The sequence below is a fragment of the Dermacentor silvarum genome, chromosome 6 (assembly GCF_013339745.2).
Source record: "Dermacentor silvarum isolate Dsil-2018 chromosome 6, BIME_Dsil_1.4, whole genome shotgun sequence".
Taxonomy (NCBI): Eukaryota; Metazoa; Arthropoda; class Arachnida; order Ixodida; family Ixodidae; genus Dermacentor; species Dermacentor silvarum.
The window spans coordinates 29,740,183-29,759,070 of NC_051159.1; the positions used below are offsets into that span (position 1 = coordinate 29,740,183).

The window sequence follows — 18,888 nt, forward strand, 5'->3', positions numbered from 1 at the left end:
TCATATTAATTAAAAATAATCACAGTTGTACTCCAAGGGACAATAGAGAGGTTTAGCTTGTTCGGTAATCGGGTAAACGCGAAGGGACCGGGTGTTAGGGCGTTTTGCTGGAACCATAAACATGAGCGGCCTGTATGGTGCTGCCACCTGGTGGCACAGAAATCAAGCAGACAAAAAACAGCTAATATTGCAATAACCAATTGTATTCTACTTCGCTGCTGGTGTAAATGTTCGACAGTGGCGTAATTGTGTTGCTGCCGAAAATTTACACCAGCATAGAAGTAGAATACACATAGTTAATGCAAAATTAGCTGTTTTTTGTCTGTTCGGTTTCTGTGCCACCAGGTGGCAGCACCATACAGGCCGCTCACGTTTACGGTTCCGGTAAAACGCCCCAACGCACGGTCCGCCCGCATTTACCCAATTACCGGACAAGCTAAACCTCTCTAATACTTGGGTGCAGATATCTTGACGAACAATCCCGCGCGAATAATTTTTCAAGAAACACCTTAGAGAATCAGCAACTTTTATTATGCAATGTAAATGTAGGATTTAAACATGGCAACAATGTTAATTTGTGATTGTTAATTGGCTAACTGATTACTGTGGTTTGTCATGCAAGTTATGTCCACCTTTACCACTGTGCGGGCGATTTCGCGTCTATCACAAGAGATTTTCTTTCCTTTAGCTGCAAAAGATGACAAAAATGTTATAACAAATAAACAGAAAAAACTATGTATGAATTGTTGCAAACACTATTTCACACTGTGGAGCTGGCTGCCATACACAGGTCATCACTGCAATAAGGTTCATGTGTAACTCTAGCTTTATATTTCTTTGTTTACGGATACTGCAGGCCCTTCTCGGGCCTATGCAGGAGTGGATACTTAGGATACAAACAAGCGAAGTAAATTTAAATGAATTACTTGACATAGTTGCAAAAATATAATACATACAAAAATGGAAAAACATGGCAATCCAATGGACATAGATGACATAAATGAATGCTCGAACAAGGAAATATCATCAACTCAAGGTGTACTCCACTAATGGACTCGAATTTCAACAAAAGTTGATATTACTAATGTTGAATTCCAATGGTGGAGCCGGAGCAGCCAACGGACTCCGCGAGCGAGCACTCGACTCTGGCGCAGAGCAACGCCTCCAAATCCGCGAGTGGAACACAACCTGCGCCGCCGGAGCAAGGCGGAAGCGGAAGTTCTATCCTTCGGGCGCTAAGTTACCCAGGATACCTTGCGTGTTGCCATTCCCTTCCGCTGTTTGCTCACAGCACCACCGCACCGGTCACTTGTCTATACCGCGCCGTTCACCTGCTGCTTAAAAGTGCGGAATGGATATCTCGCCAAGTGCGCAGCAGATTTTGTCTGCTATGGTGTGCACACAGTATGCGGACAAACATGGTAGGCGTCTAGCCGACTACTTTGGGCCTCATTGCGGGAATGCGGAGCATCCTATCAAATTCCCGCTCGTAAGTGGCACTTTCAGCGTCGCTGTTACTCTCCGAGAAATCGCTCGTGTCGGAACTTGAGCTTTCCGACTCGGAGCTGTCGCTGTAGAGTAGCAGAAGCAATGCCGCACGCTTTGCCAAACTATCCGAGTCGCGAGTCGCGACAGGTGGCGCCCCCCAGCAGACAAACGTTGTAAAGGAAATGCGTCACGCAGAGTTCCGGTCCACTCCGCCTATTTTGGCGGAGCATCTTTTCCTGCTCCACGGAATGACTCCCGCTCTGAATCCACTCCGACTCTCTCATTGGAACACTTTACTCCCGCCCTCACTCTGTCATTGGAACAAACTTGCTCCGAAACGAGCAGAAAAACTTGCTCTGACTCCGCCATTGGAATTCAACATAATACATTGAACAAATGATTCCAACGAGACGGAATTCACTGCCTCCTCAGATAACGTATTTCAATAATAAATCACGCAAGGAAATAAAGAGAACTTGTGAACATTAATGTGGGTGACTGGTTGTCTAATCATTCTACTGTGATGCGTTCTCTCTGATCGTTTGAAAGGATCCTGAAGATAACATTCCCATGATAAAGTTGGTAAATTAATGTTAATCTAGATATGATCCTGCGCCGCTCAAGTTTTTGTAGGTTGGCCTTATTACGCAAGTTGCTGACACTGGAGTGTCGCGAGTAAACAGAATAAATAAAACGCCAAGATAAATTCTGTACTCTTTCGACTTCATTAATCAAGTATTGTTGGCAAGGGGTCAAAATAACAGATGCATACTCCAATTTTGGTCGTACTAGCGCATTGTATGCATGTAGTTTTACTGCAGGAGGGGTATTACGCAGTTTTCTTTTCAAAAACGTCAATTTCTGCAGTGCACCCCGACAGAAATTTTCAACATGCGGTTCCCAATTGAAGTTACTCGTAAGTGTGATGCCTAAATATTTACCTTTGTGAGTTCTCGTGATGGTAACGTTACCTAAAGAGTAAGTAAAGTCAAGGGGCTTCTTTTTGTTGCTAAATGTAATGGAAGCTGTTTTAGAAGTGTTTATTCTTAAGCCCCACCTTGCAGACCATGCATCAATGGAGTGTAAAGAATTGTTCAATTTGATTTGGTCATCTCGGTTTATTTATAGGCAGAGATAATTTTATTTAACAAGTTCTTTGAGCCTTTTTGAAATAACTTCTGCCACAGATGGATCAAGAAAACAGCTGATTATACGTCTCGATGAAATTCTATCTCTGCCAGCAGCTTGTCTTTTGTCCGAGTGGCACTTGTGTACCAGTGTGGAGCCAGTTTTACTTGCGTACTCTTCCCAGTTGAAATGTGAGACATATGTGAATGGAAGTTCTGTTACGGGTAATGCACAGCATGGTGCGACATCCTCCGGACAATGAGACTGTAGAAGTCTCTCCAGGTAGGCCAAGTTTTGTTCAGGTGATGTTAGTTCCTGCAAAACAAAGGTTCAGGCCTGTGCTATTGGAGCCATTATCCCCTCAGAGGGCACACACGCACTGATTGATGAATGGATGGATCGAATGGCATTTTATACCCTCACAGGAACTACGAGCGATGCCGTAGTGGAGGGCTAAGGAATAACTTTAAAGGGACACCGAAGGAAGATATTAAGTCGAACTAGATTGAAAAATTAGGCTTCTATAGCAACAAATTCAACATTCATAGTGAGAACAGAGCTTCTGTAAGCGAGAAAATGACGAAAATGGAAAATTGGAGTGACACCACCTGTTGTGGACTAGTACTCTTCCTTTCACGTGACGTCAGCAATAGCTGATTCACTGACAGTGCCATAGAGGGAAGTCATCTACCACATTACGTCAACGCATCGTTTCAGTGCAAGGCGATTTAAATTGAGGACCAGTAGTGGGATCTTCAGTGGTCATTTTCTAAACAACAAAGCGGTATATTGGCACACAGAAAACAATGATAGAATTACAGACGAATAATCTATTGGTCTAGCTCAACATTTTTTCCTTTAGTGTCCCTTCAACAGGAACGTTTATCTCAGGAGCTCCTACCTAAATACATAGGAGTGGAGAAAACACTTTTCCTGGCAACCACTGCACTGATTTTGAAGAGGTTGGTTGCATTTAAAGAGAAATTTAAAATTAGTAACTGTAGGTAGTAGACTTTTTTTTATTAGACCATCAGTTCCTCAGAAAAGTTTTTGAAATATTCAAAAAAAAAAATTAGGCATCAAGTTTATGACCTATGTAAACTGTACCTAATACATTTAAAGGGGACTAAATTGACATTTTATGCACCACTCTGTAATATGCCACCGATATGTGAGCAGGACTTTTGCAAAAACCTTGTAAACACTGTAACAATATCGTGTAAGCTGTAAGCTATGATATTGTTGCGTATACCCTGTTATAGAAAACACGCTGAATAGGAATCCAGGCAAGCGTAAGCGTCGACGCGCGATGCCGAGATGAACCTCGTTCTCTTCTTTCTTCAGTCCCCTCGCTGTGCCACACCATGTGACATTATCTAATTCGTGCGCTTTAGATAATCTAATGGATGCAGTTTACAGAACAACAATATCTCTTTTTGGTGCAGTTACTGATTTTTAAACTTCATGCTTTATTTTTTTCAAGCTTTCTAATTTTCGACAATTTTTTTTTAAATATGAGGTCTTACATTAAAATTGTATTTCTAGGGTTGCTAGAATTTAACTTTTTCTCTTAAATGCAACAAATTTGATTCAAATCGATCCAGTAGTCATCTCCAAAGAATTTCTGCATTTTACATGTTTTACATTTTAACTGCTCAACATTTGTGCACCTGATAGCATTTTCTAAATTTCAAGCAAGCAAGTGCCATGAAGATTTTTCTTAACTTATACTAAAAGCAAAAACACACAGCGACAAACAGAAGGAGACACTGAAGGAGTTCAATGCCGTGTTCCATGCTGTCACTTCTTAGTTTGTGTTTCAGTTATAATAATGCAGTACGAACTCGCCAAATCCACCATTTTTATGAAAAGAAGCATACCTTTATAGCTAGGAAATAAAGTAATGGATGCTCGGACGATACATGTAATTACATTCTGAGGATACAGTCTCACTAGGCCGTGATGGTGACGAGGCACAAGCAGTACCACTAAGAGTAAATAAAGAATCTACTAACTCTTTATTAGATGAACATGCACGCAGAAAGAGTAAACAATGCATAAGTGATAACAATAGCTGTGAACACAATCGGTAGTCAATGAAATCGAATTATGCTGCTCAAGCCCGTCTGCAATATAATCCATGCATCACTGCACATTCCAGAGCAATTGCTGGTGCTTTCATAAATTAGAGATTTCACAGCACTTCTCCCATCACATGTGCAAGTTGATAAGAGATGCATACTATTTTGCAATTAAATTGACAATGCTTTTTGAAGTTTCATATAGAGCGAGCATTTCTTGCAAGAGAGTAATAACATGATGACAGTAAGCTCTCTGTGAAAGTGACAATTGGCAAGAAGTAAAGCAATGGTCAGAGCTGTTTCCACCACTAAAGGCCAACTGCAACGAAATTTTGGACTGCGTAAAAAGCCTTGTTTAAGATATGTAGATACAGAGGAGCCTCCGTGCAAAATTTGACGTAAGAAATACGAATGGGAGCATTACAAGAAGCTGGCACAAATAGTTGTTTTTGATACTGAAATACAAAAACCACCATTACCACTTGCTGGAAGTGAGGCATGACTTACTGCATGGCTCCTCGGCACGGCCTCTGCAGTCTCGGAGGCCGCACTACTGCGTAGTGCTGATACCGCAACCGCCGCGGGGTGCCACGACGAGCTCTCTCCCTGAGTGAGAAGCTCAAACTACCGTGTGCTCCGATTGGTGTCTGGCTCTCCAGGTGTGGCTACCTGAGCCAGCCCGAACGCCTGGCACCCACAGCTACCACTGGCATGATGGAAAATCTTGGACGTGGCATGCTGGAACTTGCATCACAGCGAGACCACCAGATGCACGCACTGTCTGCTTAGGTGTTGTTTAAAGGCTGCTAACAAAAAAACTAGAGTTACTAGCTCTGTGGCTTTGCCAAAATTGGTTCAGTTGTATATACTCATTTATAACAAATTTAGCCAAAGAGAAATTTCGTTGCAGTTGGCCTTTAAGAGAGACTTACAACGGCTATTCCAAACAAGGCACCCAAGATTGGCGATGCCCTTAACTGATCCTCAAAATATCTTAATATCGTACAGTGTTCAGGCCTCCGAACATCCTCAGAAATGCGACAGATGACTTATCAAATACATTTTCAGTAATACATTAAAAGGGGCTGAGGCACTTTGGAAATGGTAAGAAAACTGTAACTGTAAAAAAATGTTGCCAACCTGTAGGCAATGCTGCCGTGAACATGGGACACATATCTCTTCTTGAAGGACCCTGATATATACAGGGTGTTTCAGCGAACACTTTCAGAATTTATTTAAGGTTGCCTGTGGCAGATAGCCCAATTCTAGTTAATGAGCTGGTCTACTCGAAGAGGCGGACATTACTTGCACAAAAAATTGACATCCATAATCGACTAATTAACAAAAACTCACTAATTAAGTTTTTAACTAATTATCTGATGGCCCATATTGCAATTTACAAATTGTAGCCGTGGAGTTCGCAAGGCGGATACACTTGGAATTAATTCTCAGGATGACACCAGTATCGAGATATTAATTCCCGAACTTTGCGGAGAAATGCATTGGCGTTCCAGTTAATTTTGTGCTTCAATGCATAAAGCGACATTTTTTAAAGAATTTAACTGGAACGCCAATGCATTTCTCCGCAAAGTTCGGGAATTAATATCTCGATACTGGTGTCATCCTGAGAATTAATTCCAAGTGTATCCGCCTTGCGAACTCCACGGCTACAATTTGTAAATTGCAATATGGGCCATCATATAATTAGTTAAAAACTTAATTAGTGAGTTTTTGTTAATTAGTCGATTATGCATGTCAATTTTTTGTGCAAGTAATGTCCGCCTCTTCGAGTAGACCAGCTGATTAATTAGAATTGGGCTATCTGCCACAGGCACACTTTAAGAATTTTTGAAAGTGTTCGCTGAAACACCCTGTATATATATATATATGTAACGGTACACAGATGATCCGTGCATGGAAGCAGAGAAAGATGAAGAGTAAAGGCAGTGTTCGGGCGACCATGTTTGTCTCCGTCCGCAACCTCCTGCTCGCGTCACATATATATATATATATATATATATATATATATATCACGAGAAAGAAATTTATAGAAGAATAAAATTGGGCTGGAGTGCATACGGCAGACATTACCAAATTCTGACTGGGAGATTACCACTGTCGTTGAAAAGAAAAGTGTACTATCATTGCATTCTACCGGTGCTAACATAAGGGGCAGAAACTTGGAGGTTAACAAAGAAGCTCGAGAACAAGTTAAGGACTGCACAAAGAGCGATGGAACGAAAAATGCTAGGCTTAACGGTAAGAGACGGGAAGAGAGCGGTGTAGATCGGAGAACAAATAAGGATAGTCAATATTCTAGTTGACATTAAGCAGAAAAGGTGGAGCTGGGCAGGCCATGTAATGCGTAGGATGGATAACCGGTGGACCATTAGAGTTACATAATGGCTACCAAGAGAATGGAAGCACAGTCGAGGACGGCAGAAAACTAGGTGGAGAGGAAATTCGCAGGTGCAAGACGGGGGTAATTGGAGATCGCCTTCGTCCTGCCGTGGACATAAATATCGGCTGATGATGATATACTATATATGTATGTCTACGGTCTACAAGGAGACTGGTACAACAGTAAAACAGTAAGGTGACCAAGTTTTTAGCACACTGGCAAGGCAAACAGCATAGACAGAGAGGATTAGTGACATGTGCTTGCCTCATTTATGTTCACCCACTGCTCAGCCTCATCTTCATAGCACGGTATTAGTCCAGTGGCAAGAGTCCGTGTGACTGCTTCAAGGAGCTGGAAGTCCTTGTCTGTGTCCTATGAACAAGTGAACGTTTTCAGCTGGCAAGACATCGTGAATTCAGAATGCATCGTATTACCATAGGAATCCATGTGTTGATGCTGAGTGCCGTCGTGAGACAAGAAACATAATGCCACCAATGGTGTGGAACAAGCAGGACATCTCCAGGTTCTAGCACCACATGGTAAGGTCTTGCTGACTGGAACAGCACGCATAATTTAATACATTTTTTTGATTTCGAGATTAGTGTTATATATTTGCCTACTTGCAGTTCAGGAAACGTCATGAAGTCAACTTTTCTGAAGTTGACCATGCTGAATATGCTGGACTCCTCGAATGGTATTCTGGTTGGATACAGATAGCTGCCATCCTTTGGTGGAAACATTGTCCATGATTTCCTGTAAATTTTAAACGTTTAAGTTGTACTCCAGCATCTTCAAGTGCTCCAAATGTGGTGCTGCAAATCTGCTTAACTGAGTCAAAACATTTGGTCATAAGGCTACAATTTGTTTAATGAACATCACACAAGCATCATGTAACACGGGGGCTAAGAGCACCTCAAGCTGCCTCACTGCAGCTTTTATCTTAGCCCCTGCCATTGTATTTTGAGCAATGGAAACAAATAAAGAAAGAAAGAAAGAAAGAAAGAAAGAACTTGCCAGAAAGTTAGTACTCTACAGTGGATTCCTTGAACCTTCAATTGGCCAGACTCGTTTCAGTGGCAAAGTCATGTTACGTGCAATGCTTTCCACCAACAATAAAGTTTATAATTTGTAGTACTTGAATACACTGTCTCAAGATGTTGGCACTAGCACTTTTCGTCCTGATGCATGTTATAATGTCCACAGTGACATCATGATAAGCAGCTCTCTGGGCTCTTCATTTCTGCTTCAGTTTGAACATAGTATTCTTTGCCTATTTAAAGTTACCTCCATGTTTTTATGCAAACTGAACCGCTTGTGTGACAGGAAAACACAGAGAAGAGCTAGGCTCAGACACACTACCTTTACATCCGCACAACTCAAAACCAGCGCAGACCGAAATCAGCTTCTCTGAGAACTACACAGGCCACACTTTTGTGAGAAACGTGGATGTTTTGCTTGCTCTGCAGTCGAATACTGATACGAGTGGAGCTAGCAGCATGTCGAGAAAGCGATCTGCTAATCCTTTGTCACATTATTATGAGCAACTTGTTATCTGTATCAGCCTAGTACAAATCTCCGCATAACGTTGTTGGCGCCAATGTTACCAGATCCAAGTAATGTGAATGTTGAAAAATATGGCGAACATGGCCAAGAACTAAAGCATCTATTCACAGGAACTGCTGCTTATGGCTGTCATTCAGTTGGAAAACTCAGTGGGGAAATGCGTGGTCGATTAAATTATATTGATGTTGTGCTAAAAATTCAGTTTTGGCATTGATAGCCTGACGAATGTGTTCAGTGGTAATGCATCTTTGTTACTTCCTTTTCCACATTCCTACATCCATTTCAGATTAATTTTCATTGCTGCACTATATATATGTATATCAGTGAAGTAAAGAGTAATGAGCCGGCACAGAATTAGTTAAAAAAAATAGAAGCACGTAGGAAAAACATAAGACTATACAATATATATATATATATATATATATATATATATATATATAATCTCATAAGAAGCCAACAAACATTGACACCAAGAACAACATAGGGTAAATTACTTGCACACACTAATTGAATTAAAGAAATGATAAATTAATGGAAATGAAAACGGATTAAAAAACAACTGTCCGCAGCTGGGGAACGAACCCACGTCTTCGCATTACGTGTGCGATGCTCTCACCATTGAGCTACCGCGGAATCGTTTTCCCATCCGCTTTCTGGGGTATTTATGTTTTACAACTAGAACTAACTCTCAGAGTTAGTTCTAGTTGTTCTAGTAGTTCTAGTTGGGAGTTAACTCCCAGAGTTAGTTAACTCCCAGAGTTGACCAATATACGAGACCCCGCTGGGTGACTTGCACGAAGGAGCTTTCGTCTGCAAGAATTCTATCTGACCATCGTATACAGATCAGGCCACAAGCATGAAGATGCTGATTCGTTGTCGCGTGCACCCACCGAAGTTTGTGATCCGGACGCTGAGGATGACAGCGGATTTCTTGGGGCCCTACCGCAACGGACTTGATCGCACGACAGCGTGAGGATGCCGAAATCCATGCAATCATAGAAAATCTTGAAGGACGCAACTCTCCCATACCTCAACGCCTTTCTCACAGTCTCTCGTCCTTCTGCCTTCGAAGTGGTGTCTTGTATAAGAAAAACTCGACCAGCAACGGCAAACCCTACCTTCTCGTCGTACCTACTGACATGCACGACGACATTCTTCTCGCCTGCCATGACGAGCCCACATCTGGTCACTTAGGCTCCTCACGAACTCTCGCCAGAGTTCGACAGGTGTACTGGCCCAAACTTTATATATCTGTAAAGCGCTACGCCATAAGGTGTGAATTTCAACACCGCAAATCCCCACCACTGAAGCCCGCGGGGCTACTGCAACCGATCGCACCACCCAGGTCACCATTCGATCAAATAGGAATGGATTTACTCGGGCCTTTTCCATTATCATCTGCCGGGAACAAGAGGATCGTAGTAGCCACAGACTACTTAACCGGATCCGCCGAGACAAGGGCTCTACAACGCGCTACGGCTGCCGATGTTGCCCAGTTTTTTTATAGACCAGATTGTTCTTCGACATGGAGCCCCGTCGTACATGACCACTGACAGAGGCACAGCTTTCATGGCCCAGCTGATTGACGACGTATTCAAGCTAAGCTACACGAGCCATCGCAAGACCGCTGCATATCATCCGCAGACCAACGGTTTAATGGAACGATTGAACAAAACCATCGCCGACATGTTATCCATGTACGCAGATGTACAACACAAGACGTGGGATCAGGTCCTACTGTACGTAACATTTGCGTACAACACTGCCATCCAGGAGACAATGTGATTCACGCCGTTTTGTCTTGTTTCTAGATGTGAGGTTCAGACCATGCTGGATGCGATGCTTTCACAAGATTATGACGCGTTGCTCACTCCTGATGCTGAGCAATTTATGCAGTACGCCGAAGAAGCTCGCCAATTGGCACGCCTACACATCACACAACAGCAGAGTGTAGATGCATGCCGCTACAATCTTCGCCATCGCCAAGTGGAATACCACCCAGGCGATCAAGTTTGGGTGCGCCGCCAGGGGTTGTCAGGGAAACTGCTCAGTCGCGACTTCGGACCCTACAAAGTGCTGCATCGCGTTAGTGACGTGAACTACGAGGTTCTCCCGGATAGTGCCATATCGCCCCAGCGTCGAAGGCACCACTCGGAGATTGTGCACGTTGTACGACTCAAGCCTTATTTCACGCGATAGTGCGACGTCTTAACTTTGACTTACTTTCTTTTTTTCTCTCCCTCACCCCCACTTGTGCATACTTCCTGTTGATTCCCTCTTTTTTTCCTCTAGCTACGTCGACTAGCACTAGCATCAGTATGATGCCCATTTTTTTTCAGAGAGGGAAAATGCCACCAGGTCACGAGGTGCGGCGAGCGCGAGCCAGTATTCAGGCAAGGAGAGAAGAAGTTTTTGGGTTAGCAATCTTCTTGGCTAGTGCTCGTCTCTGCCGGTGCAGTACTTTTTGTTATAAAGGCCTTCCGTAGCACGTGACAATACAGTGGTGGCGCGGAGCAGAGGTAGAACACTGGGCTTCTAATCTGAAGGTCATAAGTACGAATCCTCGTCCAGTCCACTACATTTTTCAGGCTTCGAGTGGCGCCCTCTGGCACCGGCCAAAAAAAATGCCGAGAGCCAGTGGGGCTATAGGTGCAACCAAATTAGGAAGGCCCACTAAGTTTCAACAAAGACACTCCCTCACCATAACAGGAACTGGCCTCTTTAGTAGAGCACTCAGCCACTACGTCCCTCATGACTCGTGCAATTAACCCGTGGCCCTCAGCCCCTAGCGGCTGCGGAGCACCTGACAGAGGCGGGGGTCAGACCTGCGACGTGGCAGAGGGTGCTAAAGATCTCTGGATCCGGACAGGCTGCCACTGGAAACTGAACAGGGCAACGTTTATTTGAGGACTTATCAGGCATCGCCTGGGATATCATGACCTTAGCGAGGTCAGAACTGGTGAGGCTTATACAGTACTAATGGCCACGTCCTCTGCAACGCAGTTCTTCCAGGTAAGAGAGAATACAGGGTAGGATTTCTAATTCATAAGGACATAGAGGGCAACAGTGATGAATCCTGCAGCATTAAGGAGAGAGTAACAGTCATCATAATGAAGCTCAATGGAAGATGTACAGGGGCCATATTCCGAAACGTTCCACTTCGGCGATATTTCTTTTTTGCTTTCAGGTGCGCGCTGATTGGCTGGTTGAGCCCGACGTCATTCAATTTTGCTCAACCAGCCAATCAGCGCGCGCCTGAAAGCGAAAAAGAAATATCGCCAAAGTGGAACGTTTCAGAATATGGCCCCAAGCCTACACTCCAACCTCCAGTCATGATGATGAAGGAATAGAACAGTCTTTTGAAGATGTTGAATTAGCAGTGAGAAAGGTGCAAACTCAGTATACTGTAGTCATGCGCGACTTCAATGCAACAGTGGGGAAAAACAGGCTGGGGAACAAGCCATTGGCAACTAGGGCATCGATTCTAGAGTGGAGATGTTGGTGCAATTCGCGGAAAGCAATAGACTCCGAATAATGAATGCCTTCTTCAGGAAGTGCAGCGACAGGAAGTGGACCTGGAAAAGCCCTAATGGAGAAATAAGGAATGAAATAGATTTCATACTCTCAGCGGATGCAAGCATAGTGCAGGATGTACAAGTGTTAGGTACTTGGTAAAGTACAGTGATCATAGGTTAGTGAGGTCTAAGATTGCCCTTAATTTGAAGATAGAAAGAACAATATTAGTCAAGAAGAAACAGGGCAACCTAGATGCAGTAAGTGTAAAAACAGACAAATTCTGGGCTGGTGCTTGTAAACAAATATGCAGCTTCAGAACAGGAAGATGAAGATAACATAGAAATAATTAATGAAACCGTAACTAGGCTAATTTCAGAAGCAGCGCTTCTGAAATTGGGAGGTAAGGTAACAAAGGACCTAATAAAGAAACGACAAGGCTTGAAAGTATAAGAGATAAGGAGAGTATAAGAGACAAGGCATGAAAGTAACTCAAGAGATAAGACAGAATTCGCTGAACTGTCAAAGCTGATCAACAAGAAGAAAGTGAAATATATTCTAAATTATAAGGTGGGAAAGATTGACGAAGCAATAAAAAATGGCCACAGCATGAAATCAGAACAAAACTTGACATAGGACGCGGCAAGATGTATGCAGTGAAAGCAAGGTATTGTCATCAGCAATTTCAATGACGAAGAATTCTATACTGACCTGTACAGTACCTAGAGCAACATTAACTGGAAGTAGTGATGTACAGAATACAAAAGCTCCTTCTCTAACTAGTGGTGAAATTAGAAGGGCCTTGCAAGACACGTCCCGGGGGAAAGTGGCAGGAGAAGATGGAACAGTCGATTTAGTCAAAGATGGAGGAGATATAATACTTGAAATGCATTCAGCTCTTTATATGCAATGTCTCACGACTTCAAGTGTACCAGAGAGCTGGAAGAAGGCCAACATTATACTAATCCGTAAGAAGGAAGACACTAAAGAACTGAAGAATTATAGGCCCCTTAGAGTGCTTTCAGTATTGTATAATATATGCAAGATAATTTTCAATAGAATCAGGGCAACAGTTGACTTCAATAAACCAAGAGAACAGTCTGGATTCAGGAATGGATATTCCACAATGGTTCACATCCATGTCATCAATTAGGTTATTGAGAAATTTGCTTAGTACAATCAATCTATTTATATGGCTTTGATAATAAGACTATGAAAAGGCATTTGATTCAGTAGAGATACCAGCAGTCATGGAGGCATTTTGTAACTAAGGAGTACTGGAGGCTTATGTGAATATTTTGGGAAATATCTACAAAGATTCCACAGCTATGTTGCTTCTCCACAAGAAAAGTTGAAAATTGCCTATTAAGGAAGGGGCCAGGAAGGAGACGCAATCTCTCCAATTCACTGCATGCTTAGGAGAAGTATTCAAGTTATTAGACTGGGAAGGTTTAGGAGTGAGGATCAACGGCGAATATCTCGGCAACCTTTGGTTTGCAGATGACACTGTTCTATTCAGCAACAATGGAGATGAATTGCAACAATTAACCTTAACCGAGAAAGTGCAAGAGTGGGGTTGAAGATTAATGTGCAGAAGACAAAGGTAATGTTCAATTGCCTGGCAAGAAAACAAGATTCATGATTGCCAGTCCACCTCTAGAGTCTGTACCAGGAGTAGGTTTATCTAGGTCAATTACTCACAGGGGACCCTGATCATGAGAAAAAAATTGACAGATGAACAAAAATGGTTTGCAGTGCATACGGCAGGCATTGCCAAATCCTGATTTAGAGCTTGCCACTTTCGTTGATAAGAAAAGTGTAGAATCATTGCATTCTGTACTGGTGCTAACATATGGGACAGAAACTTGGAGGTTAACAAAGAATCTCGAGAACAAGTTAAGGACCGCACAAAGAGCGATGGAACGAAAAGTGTTAGGCCTAATGTTAAGAGACGGGAAGAGAGCGGTGTGGATAAGAGAGCAAACGGAGATAGCCGATATTCTAGTTGACATTAAGACGAAAATATGGAGCTGGGCAGGCCATGTAATGCGTAGGATGGATAACCGGTGGGTGCCAAGGGAAAGGTAGCGCAGTAGAGGATGGCAGAAAATTAGGTGATGAAATGAGGAAATTTTCAGCCGCAAGTTGGAATCAGCTAGCGCAAGATAGGAGTAATTGGAGACCACTGGGAGAGGTCTTCGTCCTGAAGTGGACAAAAAATAGGTGGATGATGATGATGTAAAGATACTATAGGAAGTAGATCACTTTTCCCAGTATGAGCAAATCTTCCAATTACTGATTTGTATAATAAGGAGTGCTTCCTGGAAAATGTGTAATATATCTTTTGTAAGAGTATGCACTAAACACTTGAATAAAGTAACGTAAATTAAAGGTAATTTAACACACTCAAATACAGGAATGATGCGACATTTATGAGGCACACGCAATGTGAATGAATTGATTCTAAATGTTCAAGTGGCATAGATGTGACGGTAACATAGCATGAAACATAACATGGAAGTTACGACACACCTTTGTCACAATTACAATACTGAACGCCGTTTTATAGGTGAACAGCTAAACAGTTTGTAGATTTTTTATAGCCAAGTTCATTGCCAAACATTGACAGTAGCTGAAGGGAAAAATAAAATGCAAGCTGATTTTTCTCTCATGGTGCCGGCTGCTGGTTCGGCCCCTACACCAGTACGTCATTTGTTGGTTTTTCGGCTCTTTCTAAACCGGTGCATTATAAGCTGCATCAAAAACCCCTCTCTCAGGTGTTCATACATAAACTCAATTGTCGCAAGGACATTCATTCTGAATTACTCAAACTCTTCACCGTCATGTTGCAAGACTGAACCATCCATTCTTTTGCTTTTTTTTTTTTTTTTTTCCTTCCTTCCAAGCTTTCTCCTATAGGCATCCTGCGCTGAAGCTTTGCAGAGTGGACAGCAGCGCCAGAACACACAGCCTAGCGAGTGGGGGAAGCAAAACTGGAGAGACGCTGTATACATTCGCCGTTTCACTTTCGATCGCTTATCACGGGACAAGAGTGTTCGAGTTGTGAAAACGTCGAAAGTGCGCATGTGCAGGGCATAACACTCAGACGAGCGACGAAAAGTGATTGCTATCATTTGGAATGGCGTATCATTTTCATCAACTCTATAGCGGCCAGTGTTGGCGACGCTGAGGTCAAAAATTAAAACGTCGTAGCGCCCTCTGAACAGTGCAGGGTGCCCATAAGCCCAATCACCATCCTCTGCTTCTCTCTGATACGTCTCCTTGGTGATCAGCCACACTTAGGGACCTATTGCATTAGCTAGCAAGACCAGTTTGGGCCACATAAGCAAAACAGGCGCACACACCTGCTCGTCCTCCTGCCCCCACCGTGATATGGTGTCCCACGCTAGGCTATTGATTAAATTGGAATGTCTAGGACTCCCATCTGGAACTGTTCATTGGATTAAAGCATATCTGCATAACAGAATTTGGTTTGTTGAGGTGAGTGGATGCTTCTCCGATGTATTACGAGTTATGTCTGGTGTTCCGCAACTCAATGTGTTAGGACCACTGTTGTTTTTAATTTATATTATTGATTTCGTTCAAGTAATTCTAAAGGAAGTGAATGTCACATTGTTTGCGGACGATTGTGCAGTTCTTAAAAAATATCACTTAGAACCGACCAATTTTTGCTTAACAAAGCTTTGCAGTCAATAGATGAATGGTGTCAGGATGGATGGATGGATGGAAAAACTTTATTATGGTCTATTGGGTCGCGCTAGTTTCCTAGCCCAAAGCGGGCCGCGTGCGGTATGCAATTAAACATGGAGAAAACTGTACATTTACGTTTATCAAGAAAGAAGACATCTACTGGTTTTTTATAACGTTCATAATAATTACGTCTGCCAAGTCAGCAACTACAAATATCTGGATGTCATCCTAACAGATAAACTTACATGGTCTAGTCATATTTCAAGCATTTGTACATCTGCGCTCAGGCAACTTGGGGCTCTGAAGAGAAACTTAAGAAATGCTCCTATAAGTACAAGATTGTTAGCTTATAATGCTTGCGTTAGGTCCAAGGTTGAATATGGGGCTGTCATTTGGGATTCTCACACTAAAAAAGATATTGCAAAGTTGGAAAGAGTTTAGAGAAAAGCCATAAGATTTATTCTTGGAAAGTATAAAAGGTATGATTGGCCATCTTCACTCATGTAACAACATAATATTTGCATATTGGAGGCACGTCAAAAAGTTGCTTGCCTAGCCTTTATTGCACAAAATTATTGCAAGGAAGGTAAATGTTAATTTGCCTGATTGTGTTAAGCCAGCTGCTAGAATGAAAACAAGGCAATTCCACCGACACTTACTAGCTGCTATATTTGCACGCACTGAAGGATTTAAGCACAGGTTTCTTCCCCAGAACTGTTGCTGATTGGAATTTACTGCGAGCTAACGTGTTTGATTCAGGAAATTTTATCAGGGAAATAGAAACACTTTTGTTGTAGGTCTTTCCACTGTACAATATTTAGTCATTTTTGGGTGTTCTTGTGCTGCTGCTTGTGATACATAAACCAAGACTGTGTATCAACGAGTGCACTAAATTTTATATAACGCATGCCAATAAGTTTCAATCATGCAAAGTTTGTACTGTATATTGCCACTTAATTTTGCTCTCATTCTGTTCGCATTTTTGCTCTCATTCTGTTCGCATTTTTGCTCGCAATTCTATTCACCAGAAGCACAACCCCCCCCAATCAACGGCATTTTTGTTCTCGGCAAAGGTGCTAACTCTATATGTATGTCAGGAATTTTTATAAAAAATTATGTGGCCAGTGGAACCTATAAAAGTTTGTTTAAAGGAGTTCATTGTTCATATATTATTTTGACTCAACTCGGTAGTTATTGGAGCTGTGACATAGCGCATTCGCTTGAATAAGTCTACACTCGTTTGCATGTACATTGTTGTAGTCATAACAGAATCCACGGAAATAACCTTACTTGCCAATTAACTGAGCGACCAAATTGTAGCCATAGGTGTCTTGATGACAGGGTGTGTCTGAACCCTCACTTCCAAGCCACAAAGTGCTGTCAGCACCTTTTCGGCCAGGGAAACCAAATGAAGTCCAGTCCACGGACTGGAATAGAAAAACACCTGTGCACATTAGCGCGCATACAAGCTGTCACTAAATACAACGAATGAATGCTTCGAAAGTTACCTCAAGCACACTGGGGAAATCTCTGAACACATTGTGCATGTAATTGTAGCTTGAATATGCAAATTGGCTTGACCCGTCGACAGTGGCCAGCTCACTTCGTTTGTCAGCGTGACCGGAAATCCACTGCGAGAATTGTCCTATTGTGGCCGATGCCCGAGTACCTTCTGTTTCCCATTGAGGGGCTCCTGAGAAATGGAAAAAAAAAAAAAAAAAAGCCACAATGTCTGCTGTATAACGTACAGTTGAGGCTTTAAGCTGCACACCGAACTTTTGCATTCACGGTGAATTTAGCGCGATATTACAGGCCTATTTGTCTCTACTCATGCAACGCTGACTTATGAAACACAGTTAGAAGAGAACAAGACACAATGACAGAAGCCCGGTGCAAAAATAGTCCTACAATGGAGCCATGATCACGAAAAGGTGCGAAGGTAAACTGTGTTAACGTCGCCGAAACTTCCTATTTGGTTGAGCGCTGTGCCGCATTACCTGTAGCAGATTTAATTCCAACTCTGAATATCAAAGACACATTCTGAGTTTTAGTAGCCCAGTCTGTCAGTGTCCAAGACGAGCACTCCCACGAAGACAGCGCATGCCTAAAGACGACCGGTTGTTTACAATCTTTCAGGCAGGTTCCTTGCGGCGTTGCTATTTCTGACATAGCTCCGAGCAGTGTTGCTTCACACTGCTTCACAACAACGCAGTGTAAACATAAAGATAGGCAGACTATACGTTGACCTCTGCGTCAACAAGTCGGCATGCGCCAGGGGCAAAACAGCCGCACGTGTCAGCGGCCTAACAACACCACAAAGGCAAAACAAAACGTCCAAGAACTCAGCGGTATGGAAGCGCGTCCTTCTACTCCATACAAAATACAGTGTACTAGAAGAGTTGTAGTGCGCTCACACCGCGGCAGAGCTTGACGCACTTCATGTCGCCGCCGACAGTGGCGCGGTTCGCAGCGTCACCTGAAACTTTCCTACGCGTCGCGGTAAAACAGCTATCGCGTGTTGCTGTTTTCACCGTATAAAAGTAAAATGCACGACGTGCAGCGCACGAAAGTTCTTTTGGTGCACCTTCGCAGTGTGCAGTGAAATAAATTACTATTGTTGCGGCTGATCTACAGTGGGTTGGCGATCTTTTTTTTAGCCGGAGGCACGGATGAACTAGCCTTGCTATTCATGCTGTTCTGTTAAAGGCTTGATACGGCCGCTGCAGTCACGGTAGCACGAGGCACTCGAGTTTTTTCTGCAGCTGATCGATAAAATGGTCAGTGTGGTTTCGCCACAACGACCGCGCATCCGCGTTTCCAGCACCACCGCGCCGAATTTAACCACCACTTCGAGTTTTTTTGTTTTTTTTTTCGCAGGTAAGGCGTGCAGCGCCTTAGACATTTTCACGTTGCCCCATCTATTCACGAAATTAAATATTTAGGTATCACTGCTGCACAATTTAAGCTGGTTAGCTGGTTATTTATGTATTACATCTTTCGTAA

General features: G+C 42.8%; 1 protein-coding gene across 2 annotated transcripts; it reads right to left on the reverse strand.

The window, feature by feature from the left end:
• Positions 1 to 517: 517 nt before the first annotated feature.
• Positions 518 to 18,260, reverse strand: LOC119455361 (HSPB1-associated protein 1-like). 2 transcript variants are annotated; one of them, XR_007467463.1, is made up of 8 exons: positions 17,883 to 18,260; positions 17,394 to 17,578; positions 17,176 to 17,312; positions 7,719 to 7,851; positions 7,533 to 7,652; positions 7,363 to 7,470; positions 1,869 to 2,931; positions 518 to 1,081 (listed from the first exon to the last, which is right to left on the reverse strand). XR_007467463.1 is itself a non-coding variant. In XM_037716747.2 (7 exons), the coding sequence occupies exons 1-7, from the start codon at positions 18,052 to 18,054 to the stop codon at positions 2,629 to 2,631; spliced, it is 1,158 nt and encodes a 385-aa protein (XP_037572675.1). In that variant the 5' UTR covers positions 18,055 to 18,260; the 3' UTR covers positions 518 to 2,628. The 2 variants fall into 2 exon arrangements, 1 of the variants encoding a protein (XP_037572675.1); XM_037716747.2 differs by having other exon boundaries at positions 518 to 2,931.
• Between the last annotated feature and the right edge of the window lie 628 nt (positions 18,261 to 18,888).